Consider the following 23299-nt stretch of genomic DNA (forward strand, 5'->3'; position numbering starts at 1 on the left):
TCAAACGTATTGTTTGGCAGAAGAAGTTCATTATACACTAGCTGTTTTTTTGGTGTAATAAATGTCCAACACATGCCCTGTTTACTGGGCTAATGTCGACCATATTGTAGGTTTAGGTTGCACCTTTAAGGTGGCCATACACGGATAGATCCGCTCGTTTGGCGATGTCGCCAAACGAGCGGATCTCCCTCCGATATGCCCACCTTGAGGTGGGCAATATCGGGCTGATCCGATCGTGGGCCCTAGGGCCCAACGATCGGATCCTAGCGTTCGCCAAACGGGCGGTCGGATCGCGGGACCGCATCAACGAACAGATGCGGCCGCGATCCGACGGGATTTTTAACCCCATCCGATCGAGATCTGGCCGACTTTCGGCCAGATCTCGATCGGGGAAGCCCGTCGGGGGCCCCCATACACGGGCCAATAAGCTGCCGACTTGGTCTGTCGGCAGCTTTTATCGGCCCGTGTATGGCCACCATTACATCACATGGGCTGTTTCTGTATTAGTGTTGGGCAATGCTAATTATCCCAGATGTTACCCTTATTTTCTGTCCTTATGCCTAAATTTTTGTGGAATTGCAAAAATCTGATCCAAAAATGGATAAATTTAAGCCTCCATGACAGAAAATCTCAAGCTGTTGATATAAATAAATTCACATATTCTGTTTATATAACTGGTCTATGTTTCATCTTTTTCTTTAGCATCAAAATGTGCATTTGAATAGGAATAAACAACCTGTTATCTATACTTTGCCCTGGGTGTGCTTTACATTGCCTGGAGGCCCCTCCACAGCATAGGATCCCAATGAAAGGAACACACATATTGTACAGAAACCTGCACTGACAGTTTTTCTTGCTGTGCCTAAAACTAGCAACTGAAAAATGATCTTTGCTGAAACAATGCTTTTAGACATTTTTCTTACAAAAATAAAACGTACAAGATTATTGTAACAAGAAAAGCAATAGCAAAATATGATATGTTTCCTTGTGTAACAGTCTCCACATTTATCCGCTTAAAGGAACAGTAAAACCAAAAAATGAAAGTCTTTTAAATTAATGGAAATATAATGTAACGTTGCGCTGCACTGGTAAAACTGTTGTCATGCTTCAGAAACTCTACAATAGTTTATATTAATCAGCTGCTGCGTAGCCATGGGGGGAGCCATTCAAAGCTAAAGAATGACAAAAGGCACAGGATACACATTAGATCACAAATAAGCTTTGCAGTATAGAATGGGATCCTTCAGACCCTGTTATCTACTGTGTATCCTGTGCTTGAATGGCTGCCCCCATGGCTACACAGCAGCTTGTTTATATAAACTATAGTAGTGTTTCTGAAGCAAACACACCAGTTTTAGCAGTGCAGGGCAACACTACATTATATTATCATTCTTTTTTGGTGCTACTGTTCCTTTAAGCTCTTTTTTCTATGATTCTTGATCTGATCCCTGTCCCATTCACCTGTGGATCGCAATGTGAGTGAACCAGTCTTTCCACTTATTAAGCTGGGTCATGAAATGAGCAGCTTTTGCTAATCTTTTCATGGAGAACCAGGTCTATCAAGGAAGGGCCATTTGTTTTGTCCTTAATAGGATTCTGTCACAGGAAAAAAAAATTTCTTCAAAATGTATCCGTTAATAGTGATGATTCAGCAGAATTCCGCAGAAATCCATTTTTCAAAAGAGCAAACATATTTTTTAATGTTGAAATTTGATATGGGGCTAGACATGTTCTTAGATACCCAGGTGCCCTCAGCCATGTTGCTTGTACTCTGATAAACTTCACTCTTTAGGGCACATGCAAAGATTCAGGGAGATTTAGTTCCTTCGGGCGACTAATCTCCCCGAGAAGCCTTCCAGCCGGCTAGAATCTAAATCACCGGTGGGATAGCACTCAGATCGCTTCATTTTCCGAAGTCCCCCAAAGATTACTAGTGAGGAAGCTTTGGAAAACTAAGCACTCTGAGTGCCATCCCGCTGGCGATTTAGATTCTAGCAAGCTGGAAGGCAGTTTGGGGAGATTAGTCGCCCAAATAAGAGGCAATTTGTCGCCGGGCAACTAAATCTCCCTAAATCTTTGCATGTGTCTCTGCCCTTACTGCTGCACTGTAAGTTGGAGTGCTATCTACCACCTCCCTCCACCCCCCTCAGCCCATTAGCAAAACAATGTAAGGTAACAGCTCCCCAACACGTTATAACCGCTCCCCGGTAGATATGAGAATAGCACTCAATAGTAAAAATCCAAGTCCCACGACAACTCATCCAGTTATATTAGTAGGAGAAACAATAGGTAATCTGAAAGCAGTGGCATTGTGAAGTGCTGGCTTTTTCTGAAACAGGGCTGGAACTAGGGGTAGGCAGAAGAGGCATGTTCCTAGGGTGCAAAGGTGGAGGGCGCCAGGTACGGTACCTCTTCTGTTGCCTTTCCCAAAGTTCAGACCCTTGTTTCCCCACCTGCAGCAGCAATCACTGCTTCTTGGATCTGCGCACTCTCCTGCACATGCGCACGCACGCTGGTTCGGTTTGTGCGCTTGTCCTATGCACGCTCACCTATGCATGCGTGCGCACCTATACGTGTGTGCACATCTGGAGGGGGTGATGTAGTTGGCCGGGTTGCCTTGGGCGCCTAGCCAACTTGGCCCGGCACTGTTCTGAAAGCACAAGATCAGGCACAATGTTGGTTCAAGAATATAATTTTATATATATCTATTAAAATAATATTAATCATGAATTTGTAATGTAAACAGTGTAATTTAGAAATAAAAACTACACCATAATGTTTATATGTTAACACCAACTAAAGAGCAGGAATCCCAACAAATCTGATTACAGTCAGCAATTAGACCCTAGACCCTAGATTTGCTAGAACTTTCCTTTTTACTTTCCTGTTCTCTTTTCAATGTACAAATGTCAAGCGATTCTACTGCATCAGTCTGTTTGCTTATGATAATGCCAAAGGAATACCTCTTTAGAATTCAGTGACAAAATACCGACCTAGGCTAACAGAAGCAAACAACATCACTCTGGTGTATTCCTACCAAGTCAACTGACAATGACAAATGCACATATTTTGTGCTCTCATTTCCTTAGGAAAAACAAATCTAACTTCATCTCCTTGGGCTGCTGAACATATGCTGTGGGAAAAGTTTATTAGAGAGATGATATCAAGAGATATTTTTAATTGCGTTTTCTGGAGTTCATGATTGACAAAATGTAAATATTGGTTTAGAACTTAAAACAAAGGTGTTGTACTTGTCGCCAAGTCAACTGAGATCAACCAAAACCTCTGTACATAAAAAGATCTTGCTAATATATACTGTAAATTAATATTTATTGCATCATTCAAGTTGATTTATGTTCTTCTCATATCAATGTGTGTTTTGCCGTTGACAATCATTAATCACATTTAAAAGATATGGAACATATGGAGATGGCACCTGTTTGTTTAGAAACATGTCAACAGACATTTAGAGAATGAGTAAATGCCACCAATGAAGTATGTACCCTTCTTACAGCCTTACAGCTCTCAACACAACAATGAATTCTCTTGATATCATTTCTCGTCACCTGAATCAGCTTGTTACTCTTCATATTTCCCTTCTCACAACTCCTCATCCTTTTATTTTCAGCTGCTGTTTCTACATTCTCTTCTTCTAACTTCCAATCGATATTTCTCTTTTATTTAGTCTCTAATATACTTGAAAGTCTTATCTACAACTGCCTTGTACTTACACAACATCAGTCTTCTAATTTATTTTTCAAGTCCCCCAGGAATTTTACCTTGAATCATCCTAATGTCACATTTAAATGTTTTTGGCCTGAAAACAGGCAGTCATTAACAGTGATGGCTGGTTTCCATTTATGTCAATGATAACATAACTACCAAGCAATATACCACTCCGTTATTTAGTCTCTAATATATTTGAAAGACTTATCTACAACTGCCTTGTACTTAGTCTTCATATTCAGGCAGACACTCTTTTTTTCAAGTCCCCCCAGGAATTTTACCTTGAACCATCCTCTTCTTCATCAAATGACACATTTAAATGTTTTTGCCCTTAAATCAGGCTGTCACTAACAGTGAGGGGTGGTTTCCATTTATCTTAATGATAGAATATACAGATGGCTCTAACATTATGGTACATTCTAGCTCAATACAAAAATAGCTTTTACTATAATTGAAGGGATGTGTCATTGTTTTGCTAATGATTCTGAGACTACCGAGTCTCAGAAATAATTGACACATTAGTATAAGCAAAACCAAAGTATAAGCAAAGACTTTATTAAAGATAAGAGAAGAAGAAGAAAATACATCACCATTTGAGCAAAAGAAGCAAGCACCTTCATCTGCAACAAGACTGGGAGATCCCAATTCAGTTGGCGAAGAAGCCCCAGACCGCATACAAGGCTCCTGGGCACTATGTGCACCTACTCCGCAGGAGAGATCTCAGCCAAACAAATGGGGACCACCCTTTTTATATGCCCAAATAAACAATGAGCTCATACATTAAACCAGCTGGTCAACAACAGATCTTGCTTTCCATGCGCTCATCAGGAGCTGGCCAGGCTTCCTACAAGCAAGCAAGCCAAGATCTTATCTTATTAATAAAGGAAGTTCTCATGAGAACTCCCATTTTAGGAAGTAATAGGAGTCATAAACATATTGGGTCATCATTAATTGAGTTCAATAGTACCTTTCCTACAAAGTTGTATTATATAAGATATTGGGTTACTATGCTTCTCTACAAATCTGAGTTACACACAACTATCATCAACAGTTCTTTCCTACAAGGCTGTACAAAACCCGTATCAAAGTATTACTCTGTATCTCACTACAGTCATGGTGCACCACATTGACGTATCATTAAAGCCTGCTCCATCTGCAGCTCTAAAAATGTAATAAGAACTACCAATATAATAATCTACCTATATACATATGCTGCAATGATTCATTGGATACTCCTTTAATGATACCTATATCTTACATTATACAGGAAAAACAAGAGATGCAAATGAGCATTGCCTGTGCTATCTACAATTCTAGATACATACTATGGTTGTTAAAATAATACAGCATAAATCTGTCTTGACAAAAGCAATCCTTCCTGAGGATCAGATAATAACCATATATGCACCAAGACTTTCAAACTACCCATGCATCTCACCTCTAACAAATATGTAATGCGTAAGCAGAATATTAAGGACACAAAGCCCATCAGTGATGTGTTTTATAAACCTAGCCTTGAAATCACAACATAATGAAAGACATGAATTTCCCACTGCTAGTGGAATAAGAATGCAAGGCTTTTTTTAATGTAAGTTTCAAGCTGTCAGCATGTTATTGTTGCAGGTGTGTGCTCAAAATAGCTCACGGAATTGTACTTCTTTTTTTTTCTCAAGAAAATAAACTTGTTTTGTAGCAATTACAACCCAGTACAGTTGCTTCATGTAGGTCAGAATGCAGTCTTTAAAGAGTAATCATATAGTACACTACATTGCAAGCTTTTGAGACACACTGGTCCAATATTCTTTATTTAGACCAAGGTTTCTATGGAAGGATCATTCTTTCATCTTGTGTGATAAAAGCTTGCTAAATGGCTGTATAGCATACTCCACATGTTCATTCTACTGTTATATATATATATATATATATATATATATATATATATATATATATATATATATATATATATATATATACTGGAAGATGAATAGGAAATGACCTGGACAGAAAGATAAGTAATAACAAGGAATAAAAAAATTCTAGCCTTGCAAAATTATAATTTTTTTGGTTGCTGGGGTCAGTGACCCCTGTTTGAAACCTGGATATAGAAAAGGAAATCATTCAAAAACATTTTAGTTTATGTTGATGTGCTTCTCAATAGGATTGTAAAGGTACCTGGTGGTCTAGTGGTGCCGCAGGGGCACCCGCCATGCTCCCTGTGGGGGCGCCAGCACCTGCAGCATCCTTCAATCTGAAGAGTGTGTCAAAACTTGTGTGCGCATCCTTTTGTTCAGTTCCAACGCGACGTCATTTTGCGCAGTGCGAAATTCAAATATTTAAAGGTCCCTCGACCTACTACTCATTGCTCAACGTAGGTCTATTTTCCATAACTCCTGGGCTGTTTATGCAGTCTGATCTTTGCCTGACCCTGACTTTGTTATCCTGCTGCCTGTACTGAGCACTACCTGTTATTGACCATTCTTCAGATCCTGCATCTGTACCGCATTACTGTTTGGTGTTGACCTTGGCCTGTGACCTTGAATACGCTTCTGTTCCTCTGACCTGTTTTGCCTGTTCAGTACCGACCTGGCCTGCCCATCGATTATGCTTCCAGTTCCCTGTTCTATTCATATATGTTCGGTTTCCAAGCCTGCCCAGAACTTTCTCATTGATCCTCTCACATTAAGTCCTGGTGGCATCTGAGTAGCGAAGGGCTCCTCCTGAAGCCAAAGATGGCTGCTACAGGCAGAAGAGTGAGCCTTGACCCGGTCCTTGGAATTCGTTCTGGGTTGGGATACCTTATGTAACATGGATGTGCATACTTGCTGCCATTGCCGTAACTGCCCAAAGACCATCTACCACTTAGAGGCGCATTTAACAACATTCTCAATTCAGTGGTCGGTTTTTGAAACCATTATTTAACTCTATTTCTCTGAAACATGAAAGGCATGTCGTTTATCAAAAGATCCAAATATAAAAAGCATGTGTAGCGCTATAGTAAATTGAGTGCACCTTACTCTACTATTAGCTTCACTCCCAGTACATATGCTCCGGATGAGACATTAAAACCTGAGGGAGTGAGCCTTCGCATCGAGGTGGAAGCAGGGTGTAGTGCAACTGTAACTGTATTCAGGGTGCAAAGAATTGGGCGCCAGTGGTTCTTATAACTTAACCAAATAACAGATTTATTGAGCACAATATATATAATCCTCAGTGGAGTATACATAAAGAGAACATTTGCAGGATCATACAGTACATTGAATAGGCAGTACTCACAACACCTTTGGTCAGTATGATTTTCCTCAGAGATAGGAACAATACATGCAGCTTTGAGGCGGTACACCCAGTTTTCAATCTTTTCCCTAAGTGGAACCTGAGGGGAATCTATCTACCCTAGGTCTGTACACTTAGTCCCTACTTCTGGGCAATGAGTACCCTGGGATCTTAATCCCACTACAATCCTCGTAGGAGCCTCAAGCTGCTCAGCTAAATAATCTGACTGACTGTCACTCCTAGAGTGATCTATAAGGGTGAGTAGCCTATTCTTACTAGACCTGACCTGTCTAGGTTCCACTCGAGCTCTGCTTCCTGCACAGGCTAGAGCCAGCACAAGATGGACCCTGAAAGCATGGCTTCAGAGCCTTTTATATCCTAGCACAGTGCCATCTGCTGGTCACTGAGAGAAGTAGCAAGAGTCAACAGTACCCCTCCCAACTGTATTTTAGGACCCAATTAGGTGTCCATAACATGGAGGGACTGCCTGCACAAAATACTAGAGGTGGCTATTTTACACATCCCTACACATGTATGAAAAAAAAACTGTGAATGACTCGGTAAAAATACATATACTTCTAAAAAAATCACGCACATAAGGCTCTCTCAAGGTTGTTGAAACTTGGTAAATGTGTACAATACAATGGCAGATATCCAAAGCGGCAGATAAGATGGATAACATGTCTGCTAGATTCTGAGCCAATGGGATGCTTAATTTTAGTACCAGATGGTTTTTATTATTCTGCAAATCTTCCATAAAGCAGAACAGGTGCGGCTACGCTGAACTTATTTGCACTCAGCACAACACAGATTGACACATCACATAAGTGAGGGAGGGAGAGAGAGAGAGAGAGAGAGAGAGAGAGAGAGAGAGAGAGAGAGAGAGAGAAAGGAAGATAGGGTTGAAGGAAGAGAAAGAAAGAAAGAAAGAAAGAAAGAAAGAAAGAAAGAAAGAAAGAAAGAAAGAAAGAAAGAAAGAAAGAAAGAAAGAAAGAAAGAAAGAGAAAGAGGTGCAGCTACGCTGAACTTATTTGCACTCAGCACAACACAGATTGACACATCACATAAGCGAGGGAGGGAGAGAGAGAGAGATGGAGAGAGAGAGAGAGAGAGAGAGAGAGAGAGAGAGAGAGAGAGAGAGAGAGAGAGAGAGGAAGACATGGATCAATAAAGAGACAGATGTAGAAATGGAGGAAGAGAGAGAAAGGAAGAAACGGAAGAGAGAACTGAGTTATAAAGTACTAAGTGAATAATTGAGCAGTAATTGTTATTCTGTACATGGTAATGGGAAAAGTTAAGCTCCGTTGAGGTCAATGCATACTGTACACAAGATCAGTGATGAAAGGGAATAAATTCAGCGAACACCTTGGCCGCCCACCTTGAACTCTGAAATGAGTTTTGGATTCCATTAGCAGAGATGGATGTTGCCTAAACATGCACTGTGAAATCTGCAGGGTTTGGCTGAATAATTTTAATTAAATAGCTAGAAACATGTTCCTGTAATTGCCAGCTTGGGCTTTGAAAACACTTTCTTTAAAAGGAACATGTCCCTACAGTTCTTTTCTATGCAATCCTGCTGTTTCTATTTCCTTCCATATATTATTAACACTTTTGTATAAAAGCGATCCTGTAATTCATTGAAAATGAGAAACTGATAATGACATCCAAACTTAAAGGGACACAATTGTAAAGTTCACAATTGTGAAATGAAAAGCTCCAAGGGGTATATTTATCAAAAAGCGAAGTTCGAGATCGCCACAGTCCTAGAGTAAAATTCATTTCTATGGGATTTTGAAAGGCGTATTTCGCCCATTGATAAATACTCTTTTAAAAACCCCATAGAAATGAATGGAGAGTGGTGGAATTTTACTCTAGAGGACTGTGGTAATCTCTAACTTCACTTTTTAATAAATATATCCCCAGGTCTCATCCAGAGTTTTCTTTTATTTTTCACATTCACATTTTACTATCTCTCTCTCAAATTTTTACTTTTGAAAACCCTGAGCTAATTGTTTCTCCTAGAATGACCTATAAAAGGATATAACTCACCACTCGATAATTTCTGCACTTGTCTGCTTTTCCACTTATGACTCCCATCCACTCATCATGGAGTCCTAGGCAAAAAGCCCCTATGTAACACATGGCTTCCAAATAGTGATGTGTGGGCTGACCCGATACCCACAGGACCCATAGGTTCGGGATGAATTTTGGGTGTCCATGAGGGTGCAGGTCACATTGGGGCACAATACTGTAGTGGCTGTGTTTTCTGAGATATGGCTTTTTGTGACTCGCTCCACTAATTTGCGGGTGCGGGTCATACAATTTTGCGGGTTATGGTTTTGAGGGTTAGGGTTGGGTGCGGGTTGAGTATTTCCTGAGCTGCACATCGTTTACCAAATATATATATTTACACAATGCTGATGCAATTGTGTCCAGTACGTTAAAATGTCCCCATTGCAGTCTGGTTGGCATCATTTGGTTTGCAAGTGACATACAGTATGGGACCCATTCACTAAGTTCGAGTGAAGGAATAGAATAAAAAATACTTTGAATTTCGAAGTATTTTTTTGGCTACTTCGACCATCGGATTGGCTACTTCGACCTTCGACTACGACTTCGAATCAAATGATTGAAACTAAAAATCATTTGACTATTCAACCATTCGATAGTCGAAGTACTGTCTCTTTAAGAAAAAACTTTGACCCCCTAGTTCGCCACTTAAAAGCTACCGAAGTCCATGTTAGCCTATGGGGAAGGTCCCCATAGGCTTTCCAAGTTTTTTCTGATTCGAACGATTATTCCTTCGATCGAACGAATTGTGCAAAATCCTTCGACTTCGATATTCGAAGTCGAAGGATTTTAATTCGCCAGTCGAATATCGAGGGTTAATTAACCCTCGATATTCGACCCTTAATACATCTGCCCCTAAGTGTCCTATACTTTTGTTGCACCTGCATTTTGATGATTGCCATGGAGCGCTGTGGGAACCCTGGTGCTTCTGCCTGGTTTGTAGGTGGCCTTAGCTTCCACTGGCTGCATCAATAGGTTGATGCACTTAATTTGAAACAGGAAGCAGCCGCAAATGCAACTAAACGGAAGTGGGAGGAGCACCTATTGACTCGTACTGTACCTTTAATGAATAGGATTTTTTGCTCAACTGACTGCATGGAAAATAACTGAGCTAGGATTGGTGAAGACCCCTGTTATTGATAGGTTGTACTCATAAAATTTATTTTTTGACGATTACCTCTTTAATGAAATGAGTGCAGTAAACTCCTTGTTATACAACTTTTCAGCAGTTGTTTATGTCTTCTTGGAGTGAGAGATATAAATTTTGCAATACCATTAAATTTAGTAGGGCAGCAGCATTGTGGGTAATCGGAAGATGCCCTGCAAGAATGAGATGATAACTGAAAGCTGTATTTGCTATGCATGATAACATCTTTGACTAAGACGAGATAGAAGTATGGATTCAACTTTTAATTTCAAGATGGAAATATACAATCTTGCTTTTCACTTGCCACTCAGATGTGTATTGAATAAAACAAGACAGGTCTGAGAACTGTAAACAGTTAGTGGAACTATGCAGCAATCCCTGCTAATCAGTGTCTGGGATAGGAAGCAGATACCAGGGGAAGAGCAAGTTGAAACAAGGAGGGATAACAATGTACCAGAGGAATATGTTACTAGGAAAGCAGAGTAAAACAAAGATTGTGAATGGGATTTCATATGCCTACTTCATCATATCAATTTAAATTGCATTACAAAAATGCATTAAAGGGAAGTTAGACTAAATCCAGTTTAACTGAATTCTGTCATATACTTTAAAAAAGGAACATTTAGGGGCCCATTTACTTAGCTCGAGTGAAGGAATGAATAAAACAAAACTTAGAATTTCAAATGTTTTTTTTGGCTACTTCGACCATCGAATGGGCTACTTCGACCTTCGACTACGACTTTGACTTCGACTCGAACGATTTGAACTAAAAATCGTTTGACTATTCGACCATTCGATAGTCGAAGTACTGTCTCTTTAAGAAAAAACTTCGACCCCCTAGTTGGCCACCTAAAAGCTACCGAAGTCAATGTTAGCCTATGGGGAAGGTCCCCATAGGCTTAGCTAGCTTTTTTTGGATCAAAGAAAAATCGTTCGATCGATGGATTAAAATCCTTCGAATCAAACGATCGTTCGATCGAACGAATAGCGCTAAATCCTTTGACTTCGATATTTGAAGTCGAAGGATTTAACTTCGACAGTCGAATATCGAGGGTTAATTAACCCTCGATATTCGACCCTTAATACATCCAAGTTTTTTCTGATCGAAGGATAATCCTTCGATCGATGGATTAAAATCCTTCCAATTGTTCGATTCGAAGGATTTAATCGTTTTATCGAACGATTATTCCTTCAATCGTTCGATCAAACGAATTGCGCAAAATCCTTTGACTTTGATATTCGAAGTCGAAGGATTTTAATTCGCCAGTCGAATAGCGAGGGTTAATTAACCCTCGCTATTCGACCCTTAATACATCTGCCCCTACATAAATTTTAGAGAAATAATAAAAAACACAAATGTCCCAAAATGTTAGTAAATGGGCCCCTAATATATGCCAGTTGAACAATAACTCTTAGATATTCCAGCTATACCAACTTCTAAGTAATATTCTACTGCAGAGATGTTATCTGCTAACGGTTCATGTAGATGACCACATGGTCCTTTTTGGTTTTTAATGTTTTACTGTTTTTGAAAGCCTTAAGGAATGGTATTAATCCTACATATTGCCACAGATTTAGTTCCACAAAATCTGTGCCAATATGAATTTTGAAATTCCTCATTGATTTCGGCTTTGTTGACTTTTATGGAGTTTTCACTTGACAAGCCATGACTAGCTGAAGTTAAACACAACACTTTCGCAGTAAAGATGAGTATGTCTCAGAAGATGCCCATTGTATATATTCTCATATTTTCTGACTCACAGCAACAGGCTCTGGACTGCTGTCACTTATCTGAGGTTAGAGACCCACTCACAATATACAGTATGTATGAATCTATGTCACGATACAAGGCAGATTAGTAATCATTTCAGATTCACATAACATGGCAGCCTGCAATCTGCATCAAAATCCAGCAGCTTCAATTTCTATTGCAGGAAAAAAAATTATTTTCTACTTAATGGTTTCCCACAACCTTTTAACTCAACTTCTCAACAGCTACCCAGAGCTGATACTCAAAAGATAATCCAACAGGATCTAAGATGGTGAGCTTTTCTAAGCAACATTGAAGGTCTGGATCATTACTGTAGAATTGATGAAACTCTATGCGATTACTGTAAGTTAGATACTGTATATAAAATACATCAGCCCCTTCCAAGATGTATGGTTTCAAGATGACAAATCTTGCCTCTTGGTACACATGATTGTATAACCTACAGATTGACACTAAGGGGCACATTTATCAAGGGTCGAATTTCGAGGGTTAATAAACCCTCGAATTCGACCCTCGAAGTTAAATTCTTTGAATTCAAATATCGAATTTGAAGGATTTAGCGCAAATGCTGCGATCGAACGATCGAAGTATAAAATGTTCGATCGAACGATAAAATCCTTAGAATCAAAGGTTTCGAGCGATTTTAAGCAATCGATCAAAGGATTTTTATTAGATCAAAAATTTTTTAGAAAAGTGCTGGGGAAGGTCCCCATAGGCAAACATTACACCTCAGTAGGTTTAAAGTGTAATGTCGAAGTTTTTTTTCAAAGAGACAGTACTTCGATTATTGAATATTCAAAACTATTTTTACTTCAAATCGAAGTCGAAGTAAATTGGAAGTCGTAGTATCCTATTCGATGGTCGAAGTATTAAAAAAATTACTTCGAAATTCGAACTGTTTTAACTTTGAAAATTCACTCAAGCTTAATAAATCTGCCCCTGTGTAGCCTACTACTATTTTCTAAGTTTTCTATTTTTTTAACAAATCTATTTTTTTCTCTAAAAATTTGTTTTTTTATTTCTCTAAAACACAAAAAATTTTGATTTATGAAGTCATGAAAACCCTAATACAAAACTTAGGAAGGTAAAAGCAGTCACGGTCCAATAAAACTCAATGAGTGCTGCTCTGATCCTATTGGACCTTTTTTTTTCAGCTATTCTCAGTTTTAGAGGTTTTAATGGATTTTTGCTAATAATTGTCCAGAAACTTGAATTATTAGAGGTTTCTGTATTTTAGCGCATCATTCAGTGTCATTTGTGCCTTTTTTATTCAAATATTTTAATAAATTACAAGGCATTTCAGATTTTAGAGAAATAGAGTTTCATTGTACTTTTAAAAAACCGTTGCACGTTAAACAGTTGCACATAAAATCACTTGCATCAAAATGTGCTTCTTGCAGTTCAATGTAATTCAGTCCCTCCCACCATCCATTCAGAATTGTGCTGGTTCACCTATTGACACAGGAGAACCCTGGAGCTACCCACATTTCCAGACCCAGTAGTACCTCCAGGGTTACTTTAGTGCCTTATGTGTGATGAAGTTGCATTCATATTGTCAAATCGCGCATTGTTATGGTAGACTTAGCTGAATTTCATCAAGGGCATCAGCCCTTTGCAACTGCAACTGCAGTTTGGGGAGGGGATCGCTGCATTGTTGGACAAAAAACATGGTGATTACACTTGAAATTGCACTTGTGGATGTATGCGTGCTCTCAAGAGTTGGTTTTTTGAGTTGTTGAGTGTTTTGGAGGAGTAAAGTAGCTTTTAGATCTAAGTAACTGGAAGGATGCAAATTAGCTTTATTCTATTAATTGTCTAACCTTTTCACATGAATCCTATCCCATTACTTTTACTCAAATGTAAATCATTGTACTTATAGTTAGTGTAGTTTTGCTATGGTTTTGCAGTAAGCATACTAATGAGGAAGGTACTGTATATGCTTCTTTGCTCTCCAGGCAGCTAGAAGGCTTCCGTTTGATGAATCTGCACTTTCGCTATAAAGTCTCACAGCTCTATGCTATAGATAACCTATCATAGGGCTTCTGTTAGTCTGCTCATGCACATCATTAGTTAAAGCCTAATATAGATTTTCTTTTACAAGGAATTGCTGCACTTTAATTAAAACAATGTGTTATCAGGGGGGCAGTTTTGCTGACCCAATGAAAATCTTTCACAACAGCAATGAATGAAAATTCTTTGGTGCTCCCACTACTTGCATACTTCTGCACTCTTACCAGTGTGCTTTAGGTGTAACCAGAAATGACTGATGCTATGAGCACTGAGGAGGTGTCAATGGTATTGGCTGGCAAAGCAACAGGCCCCATATATTTTCTGCTTGGTTTCTTGTGTAAAGGATTTATTGCTTCCTAGACTGGTTGTGTTCGTCTGATGAATGGCTTGGCTTAGATTTTTATATATTTACTGTAGACTGGGGCAGAGACTAAGTTAATAAATGGGAAGAGCCCTGACTTTGTTTAGAAGGGTAGGATGGGAAAGAAAGTGTTATGCTAGGAAAGGGTTAAGGTAGGGTTTATATGTTTGTGAATAATAGAGGAAAGGAAGTGGGTGCTCAGGTACAGTGGTGAACAAGGTATGTGGATGTCGGAAGAGAAAATGGCATCCTTTTACAGTGGTAAGTGAGGGATGAGTAACATGCCCACCCATCCTCTTTTATAAGATATATAGGAGTGGATCCATTGAGAGGCATCAGGTTTATTTGTCACAGTTGGGGAGGCCTGCTTGCCAGGGTTTGGGGGGGGGGTTATTCCTCACTTTTAAGTGCAAATGTAACAAGGCTGGTGATGGGCTCTTTGGACAAGGGTCCTTAAATGGAGGTTTTCTGGTTGTCATTGGTACCTCCCTGAAACCAAACTCTACCTTCATCAGGGTGAAGAAGAACTACTGAAGAAGAAAAATGAAGACAATGATACTTTTCTTGCTCTGGCATACAAACACTGACATGATTTGCACCACTCTCATCACATACAAGGAAAAGGAATCCGTCAAATGTCAAAAATACTAAATTCTGAGCCTAGGCCTTCTGTGATTTTTTTGTGTGCGTGTAAGAGTCATTGTTTGCAGACTGGAATTTTATGACAGTGATTACATAAAATGCAGCTATCCCAGTAGGATAATATAGATGTTTCTCAGCATGAATGACAGCTTTTCTATATGTTGGGGTGACAACATGAATTTGATTCACTTTGTGGAGCTCAATTGTTCTTTACCTCTCCACTCTGGGTAATTTGCCTCATGTCATCTTCCTTAACCTTATAGTCATAGTAATTAACATAGGCTCAGCTCATAAAAGACATAGATGCCTAGCATAATATCTAAAGTGTTTACCAATATTTAAATGTATCATTTTAATGTGGCCTACAATGTAATTACATGTTTTAAGCAGTGTATAAAAGTCTCATGGGTAACTTACCTCTAATAAGTGAGAACTTACTGAATTATTCTTAAATTGCTTCTACTATAAGAAGTCTGTTAAACAGAGTGATTAAACCATGTTAGCTAAGTAAATACTAATTAAGGCTTTATTTTTAATCTTTCCCTTGTAAACGAGAAAATGTGTGTGGCTCCCATTGAAGTAAGTGGGAGGGGGCATGGCCTGCTAGTTGAAATATGCCAGTGGGAATACTTAAAATTTTTGTTAATTGGGAGTTGCCAGGCTGGTTACGAAGCTCCATCCCTCAAGACCATGGCAGTTAAACAGCAGGATGGCTGTAACTTGGATTCAATTGCTTAATTTAATATGGACTTCTGTCTATATTGCTCACATCAATGGACCCCATAACATGTGCCTTCTTTGTCCGACCCTAAAACCATAAGGGTAGATAAAAAAAAAGCTGAAACTGTTCATACATGACCAATAAAGTAGTCATAGCATTTCTACAGAGTTTCTGTGTACATCTGTCTTCGGTATTTCTTTTATGGTTTTTATGGAATCATATTCTACTGTAGTATGGTTTAGTTACTGAAAGATCTTAGGAACAGATTTATCAACATTTATTTATCTTTTTGCAGCCAAAATCATGAATTCTAGTTTTCATAATCATAAAGTTATAGTCACCACAGCCTGCTAGAATTAAATTCTGCCACGCTTTATTTTAATTTCGATGGCATTTTTAAAGGCATATTTATCAAAGGGTGAATTTTCACTTTTATCCGCTGATACTCTTTTGAAATCCCCCCACAATGGAAAGTGGTAGAAATACTCTCTAGTGGACTGTGGCAATCTCTACCTTCACTACACTTCACTAACGGGGGAATGTAATATCACGTGCAATCGCATAAACTGTTCGCAAAGCGAATTGCGAGTAGTGTATTAATATTACATTTGGGGGTAAGTATAGTAAAGTGCAAAAAAAATGAAACTTGAATTTAAAAAAAATTGGCATTTATTTCCGAGTTCATATAGAGGTCAACTGGAGTTGTAATTTCAAAGTTCACTACATTCATGTTTCTTTTCCACATTTTTACAAGGTTGATATTCTAAGATTCAGGTTTTATAAATAAGTGCATATTTGATTTAGAAAATTAACAGGTATATACAGTTTTTGAGTACTCTGCCTCCCCAAGTTTTGTTGCACTGTAACGTTCTTCAAGAATGCCCAGCCAGTAGTTAAAAGCCGAGATTTTAGATATCAGTATATCTTCCACTGTAGTCTGTGTATTTAGCCACAGTCTTTCTGCTGACTGTGATCTGACTCATTTGGAGCAGTTCTTGCTTTACATGATTTCAAGATGCATCTAAAGTCATTAGGGTCCAGTTCTTCTGCTGCAGTAAAGTCAGTTATATCCTACTATAGTTGTCAAGGAAAGCTAATATGGATGTAGTAAAATAATGCATTCAATTTACAGTAAGTAGAGTAAATTTGTTCCATTTTGGTATTTCTTTTAAACTTAAAAGGAAGAAACCACAAATTAGATCAAAAAGAAAATCATTTCTAAACCTATGAAAATTGGTAGGATTGACTGCCCCTGATTTAATTGCAGCTATTTTCTAAAATGTTCATCTCACAGGCTTTCATGTGTGGCTGTCATGTTTATGGATTGGCATTAATTGTGATTTTCACATTCATTTGTTATTTTTAGATGTTCTAGTTTTTTATAATATTCCTCTGTAGGTTATTAGTGAGTGGTTACCCTTATGGCACTTGATTCCATAAAGTAGAGTGTACTTTGAAGAAGAGGGCTAATATGTAAGCTTGTAAGAGCTAGTGTAGCCACCAGGTGAAAGCTAGTAATGTGGTTTGTTAAAGTCCCATTGGTACAGTCACAAGTCAGTTTAGAAAGGTTGGGGAAAAGCCATGTTCTATATTTTGGACCCCCATTGAGGAAGCAAGTGAATGTGTGTCCAGAGTCTGGAGAAGATGGGAGACCCACATATGTGTTTTTTAAATTTGTGTTTTACAAGTGTATGCACTCAAATGTATAAACTTTGAGGCCCATTTAATTTTTTTTGTCATCAATCGAATTTTAGTGGTTTTAAACTATATTTCTCTAAAATCACGAGTGCCTTGTAATTTTTTAAAAGATCAGAATATAAAAAGTACAAATCTTTACCGATAGTTCATGGCAGCCACCAAGAAAGCTTTGTTTCCTTGTTGGTTAAAAAAAGAAGTTCCTTCTATTAATTAAACGTTATAATTTCTTAACCAATTAAGTGGCAGAAAGCCATTAATGTTAAGTGACAGTAAATTTAAGCTGTCATTTAAAGAAACTTGAAGCAAAAAATGTTGGTGCAAGGCACTCACGTATTGATCAGACCAAAGTTCATGGATAAAAAAAAAATGCTTTATTTATATAATCATCTCTCGTCTGACGCGTTTTGTGTCACTATGACACTTAATATAAAGAAACTTGGTCAATCTCAACACAATTAATCCAAAAACAGAAACCAGACATACAAAACGACTCCATATTTAAATTTTCTTTCTTTTCAAATTCTATTTTTTACGTCTTTGCAATAAAATGAATTGACTTGACTGTTTGACAAACATGCAGATATGTAATGTATATATATATATATATATATATATATATATATATATCTATATCTATATATATATATATATATATATATATATATATATATATATATATATATATATATATATATATATATATATATATATATATATATATATATATATATATATATATGAAGGCTTGAGCACACACTTAGAAAAAACTTCACCTGGGTGCAAAGACAGAATGACTTATATAGTAATAGAATGCTGATGCACACCAGGAAATCCTGGTGTGCATCAGCATTCTATTACTATATATATATATATATATATATATATATATATATATATATATATATATATATATATATTGTCAATTGGAAAACATCTTCCCCACTATCTGTCCATAATATCCTCTAATGTACTTGTATAGAGTGATCTTGTACCCTCGCAATTATCAATTCTCCATAGAAAACAACCCCAACCGTGACAATCTTGCCTTGTCATAGTTAATTTCTTCCTTACTCTTACCAGCCTAGTCTCTGCACTCTTTCCAGCTCATTAATATCCTTCTACAGAGGTGCAGTGCTGCTAAATGTACAATTAAGACATGAGATTTTCCTCATTAATGAGGGCCTGAGATAATACTTTCTTTTGCTATATTTATGTATGGTATATAATGTACGGGCTGTATTACTATGTTTATCTGTAATATTAATATAATATGCATTGCCGTTCTACAGCTTATTCCCTTATGTGAACAATGACAAAAAGTGATGTCAGTATTGGGATTTGCAGTGTCATGTGAATTCATTTTACTACTTGAGTGATGCCATTGTACATGAACCAGATATCAGACATAAGGATTCATTTACAATATGGAAGGCAGGGTGCAAAGTGCAAAGCCCATAATTTGTAAATGTGCCCCACAATGTTCCCCAAAGGTTTTGACCATAAGCCACAAAATATATCATTAATTTGTAGATAAAAGTGTACGTGGCATGTCAATTTAGGGACAGAGTCAGTTGTAGACAAAGTGAGGGGCTTTGGAAAGTGTGAGCCAAGAAATTCCATGGAATTACAGATGGACGAAGCCCCAAGATAGATTTCAGACAAAACATAGACAAAGCACGAGATTATATAAAGTAATTAGCTTCTCTACGGTAAGAATACTCTTAGGGGGCCTATTTTTTATGCTGGCTAAAACAAAAATTTACCAAAAAAAACTGTATAAAAAGCTGTGTGAAATAAATGACGACCTGTGTGTCATTTTATGCCACGCAAACGCCAGATTTTACACAGTTATTTTAAATTGCTTCACACTTTTTTAAGTAAGTTCCCGGGAGAAGTTGCTCAAAGAAAAAGCATATAAAATGACATTTTATGATGTTTTTTTACATGGCGTTGCCTGGAAATGTGTGCCAAATTACTTCACATAAAAAATACGCTCCTTAGAATGCTCTCTTCTCAAATACAAACTACGTATTTTGTATTTGGATTAGACGAATTCCCCATATCATTAATTTTTCCTCAAATCATTCCCCAAATCCCGAATTCCCCAAATCATTAATTATCATATACACTTTTCCTGCCCCATGAATGATACTGGGTTAGTTAGATGTTACATAGAGAAAAAAGTTCTTTGTATGATAACTAATTTGTGAATAATGATTCTTATTTTCACAGTACAAACAAGTGGAACAGTACATGTCATTTCACAAATTGCCTTCTGATATGCGACAGAAGATACATGATTATTATGAACACAGATATCAAGGAAAGATATTTGATGAAGACAACATTCTTAGTGAGCTAAACGACCCACTGAGAGAGGTAAGGAATGGATACATTTTTGGGGGGGATATTTTTTAATGATTGTTGTAAACTCTAAAACTGAAGCTTGCTACAAAAATGGTGCCTTTGTGACAATACTCTTGACATTAAGTACAATTAATTTTATTACCTAAATAAGTCATTATACAGCAGTTTATCATAAAGAATCATGAAGAAAGTGACATTCTTGACATCATTCGTTAGACACGACAGGTAAACATCACCCAGAAGCACAAAATACTCGACTGAGGTTGATTCTAAAAAATAGTTGTGATAGGACATTACTCCTAGGAACCAACACCAGACCTTCCTTCAGACTGTACAAATGGTCACGGTAACTTCTAATACTGTATGCTTATATTTATATAATATGTAGTATGGTCATTTTCCAGTTACTCGTACTGTAAACTGTGCCCTTATACAGTGCTTTGTGACCCTTCCCGAATGGTGCACAGAACTCCTTTCTGCATTATCATCTACCAGCTTTAGCACAAAGGCACCTTTTTGTTTCCTGTCCCTGCCATTTACCACACCGTCCCACCCGGACACACATGTCCCAAAGTCTTTGCCACTATTTATTGGTCACACAAGACCAGGTTGGATTAATGATTTCCTTTTGACTATTATTATATGGCGACATGTCTGCACAATAATAAAGCTTTTCCATATACCCATTTTGTTTATAGTGGTTTTCCTACCTGTTATAGAACAAAAGCAATTTTATAGGTTTAAATATAACACACTTTGTCAAATACAAATTAATACAAATTGTACATTGTACTTGATGTTAATTTAGCTTAATCTGGGCATACATGGCTTGGTTGGTGAGGTCACTACATTTTAATTTTAAATGGCCTGCCACCCAACTGATTCCCTTTAGTGGCACCCCAATCTGCCCACATGTTCAGAAGATCAAGGCTCTATCACCTCAATAATGACATTTGCAGGTATTCCATGTGTACCCTTACCAATGCTAAATTCTTCTCTAGGACGAACATTATTCCAAAGTGAATATCATTTTTAGAAATGGTCATGTATCTCAAAAGAAAATATAGTTCAATTAAGCATCTAGGTGTTGTATATTGAAATAGAACTAGAGCTACTGGAAAGTGCCATTTTAAACAGATAGTGAACTACAAATCTCATTTAATAAAATAATAAACAGCTACAGAGCAGGTGACTTTATAATTAAAATGACTGCTCATACAGTTTAGGTACTGGAGTGTTTAGGATTGGTTAATTCTTGCAAGGCCCAGGAAGGGTGTAAGAATTTGCACCCATTTCCCAATGAGAATACCTACTTTGGCACACATTAAGAGATACAGAACTGTTTAATACATGCCCAGAGGAACCAGCCTCCCGCTGTTGCCATTAAGAAGTAGTATTTCACAAGCTTCAAAGAAAGCCAATATTTATCAAATATTTTTTTCATAGCCTTTCTGACCAATTTTGCCACTTCCCATGATTCTATGCAAAATCGATAGTTTATGGTTTTTCATTTTTAAATTCAGAAAAAAACAAGCTATGTCCCTGCATCTTTGTCTTTAAAACATCTACATCCTGTAAAGTGCTGTCAGTAAGATGTTGGGATTTATATAATCACTTTCCTCTGTTTCCATGGAAGGAAGATCTTAAGGTAGATAGAATGGCTGTTTATGTCAGCAGGAAAAATGACTTTGCATTTTGGAGAATGTCTTTAGGACGTGCAATAGATGATTGATGCACTCAACCTTTGTAAGCAGTCATACTGGGATATTGTTTTTTTCCATTAGATTTGAAAATGTCCCCTTTTTAAATGTTTCTGTTCATATTTACTTTTAATTAGTGCTGGATAGTTTTCTTAATTAAATAACTCCAGATTTCATAATAATATTTAAAATATTTTAATATATTAAAAAAATATTTTAAAACCAACATTGAATTGTGCAGCTGGCTTTTTTAAAATATGAGTAAATTCATGTGGGGTTTCCTTAAAGATTGCTTGTGCAGAAAAAAAACAATCTTAAATTGGCTCTTTAGGGGATTATGTAATAAATGGCACTACATTTGCCCAGGAGTAGTAATCCATAGCAACCAGTTAGCAGGTAAAATTTACTGGTCACCTGTTTAAAAACAAACATCTTATTGGTTGCTATGGGTTACTGATACTGCAATTTTATCCATTCATAAGAAGGCCATACACTATAAGATGTCGCTGAATGAGCCGATCTTTCCCCGATATGCCCACCAAAGCAGGGCTGTATTCCGAACGTCAAGTCAAATTGTCGTGCATAAAAAAAAATTGTAGCCCATAGACTTCAAGGCATTTCAACAAATTTTTGCTGTTTCGATTATTTTTGGCAATGCCAAACGTGTCAAAGTCGTCCATCACTACTACTGAACACTTTCTACAGAATTGTTCTTACTGCAAGAAATATCTACACCTCTAGGGTGGGGGGTTGTTCCAGTTATGCCTGTAATATGTTATATATTCCCCTAAAGTCAGCAGACCATAACCTCTAGGAATGCTATGCCATGCCCTTTTCTTGGCTACTTTTGTAGGAACTATAATACAACATAAAGTCTATAGTAGATGAAGGAAGTCATGGCTAAAAGCCATAAAACATTGAGTCAATAACTTTGTTATAGAAGGTGGGGAAATAGCAATAACCTGGCCATAAGGCTATGGATTTGATTCACTAGGGGTTGTCTAACATATTGGCACACCCCTGTGTTTTGACCTTTATTTCTCCTTTAATATTTTCAGTTCCACAAACAAATATATAAAAATAAACAGTTAATATGACTATATTTTTTACTAACAAAGTCTGGAAATAACTTTCCTGCTTGAAAGGCATTGCAGTCATTTACAGTGATACACTTTTTGACATTTTGTTGATAAAAGCAGCAGCTTCAATAAAATATTCATTCTTTCATGACTTAATCTTAGATGTTTCAATCCAAGGCTGTGATTAGTGATAAGCTTGCTTTTTAGAAGCTTTACATGGCTATAGCTTAATTAGCACAAACCCAGCAAACTGTCTTGTGCCATGTCTGACAGTCTAACTCACAGTTTGTCTCACTGGGGTAAGTGACTATTTGTGAATATTTGTAAAAATTGATTTCTGGTGTTTTTAAAAAAATATATCAGTATTTTTTGCACTGCAAAGACTAAAATTATGAGAATAGAAATTGATAGCATTTTGTTTTTTGACAACAGAAAGAACAACATAACAATTATATCTAAAACATGTAATTCTATAACAATCACAAATGTAATCAAACATCCAACATTTTCAATTATTTGCTACTTATATGTAACAATTGATATTGAATTTTAAATTCAGCTAAAAATTTGTGTTAAATCATTAATGTAATGCAAAACATAATATATATATATATATATATATATATATATATATATTCGTATTTATTATGTTTGCATTCAATTATTGATTTAACACAAATGTTTAGCTGAATTTAAAATTCAGTTGTAAAGAAGGGCATTAGCTTGTAAATCGGCAG

General features: G+C 37.2%; 1 protein-coding gene across 2 annotated transcripts in view; it reads left to right on the plus strand.

Moving 5' to 3' along the window:
- hcn1.L (hyperpolarization activated cyclic nucleotide gated potassium channel 1 L homeolog) overlaps positions 1-23299 on the plus strand; it is a 212308-nt gene that overhangs the window by 168983 nt on the left and 20026 nt on the right. For both annotated transcript variants that reach the window (XM_041569429.1, XM_041569440.1), the window contains exon 5: positions 19649-19795. In XM_041569429.1, coding sequence (XP_041425363.1) covers positions 19649-19795 — 147 coding nt within the window. The remainder of the gene's footprint in view (positions 1-19648; positions 19796-23299) is intronic.

Source organism: Xenopus laevis, chromosome 1L (assembly GCF_017654675.1).
Source record: "Xenopus laevis strain J_2021 chromosome 1L, Xenopus_laevis_v10.1, whole genome shotgun sequence".
Taxonomy (NCBI): Eukaryota; Metazoa; Chordata; class Amphibia; order Anura; family Pipidae; genus Xenopus; species Xenopus laevis.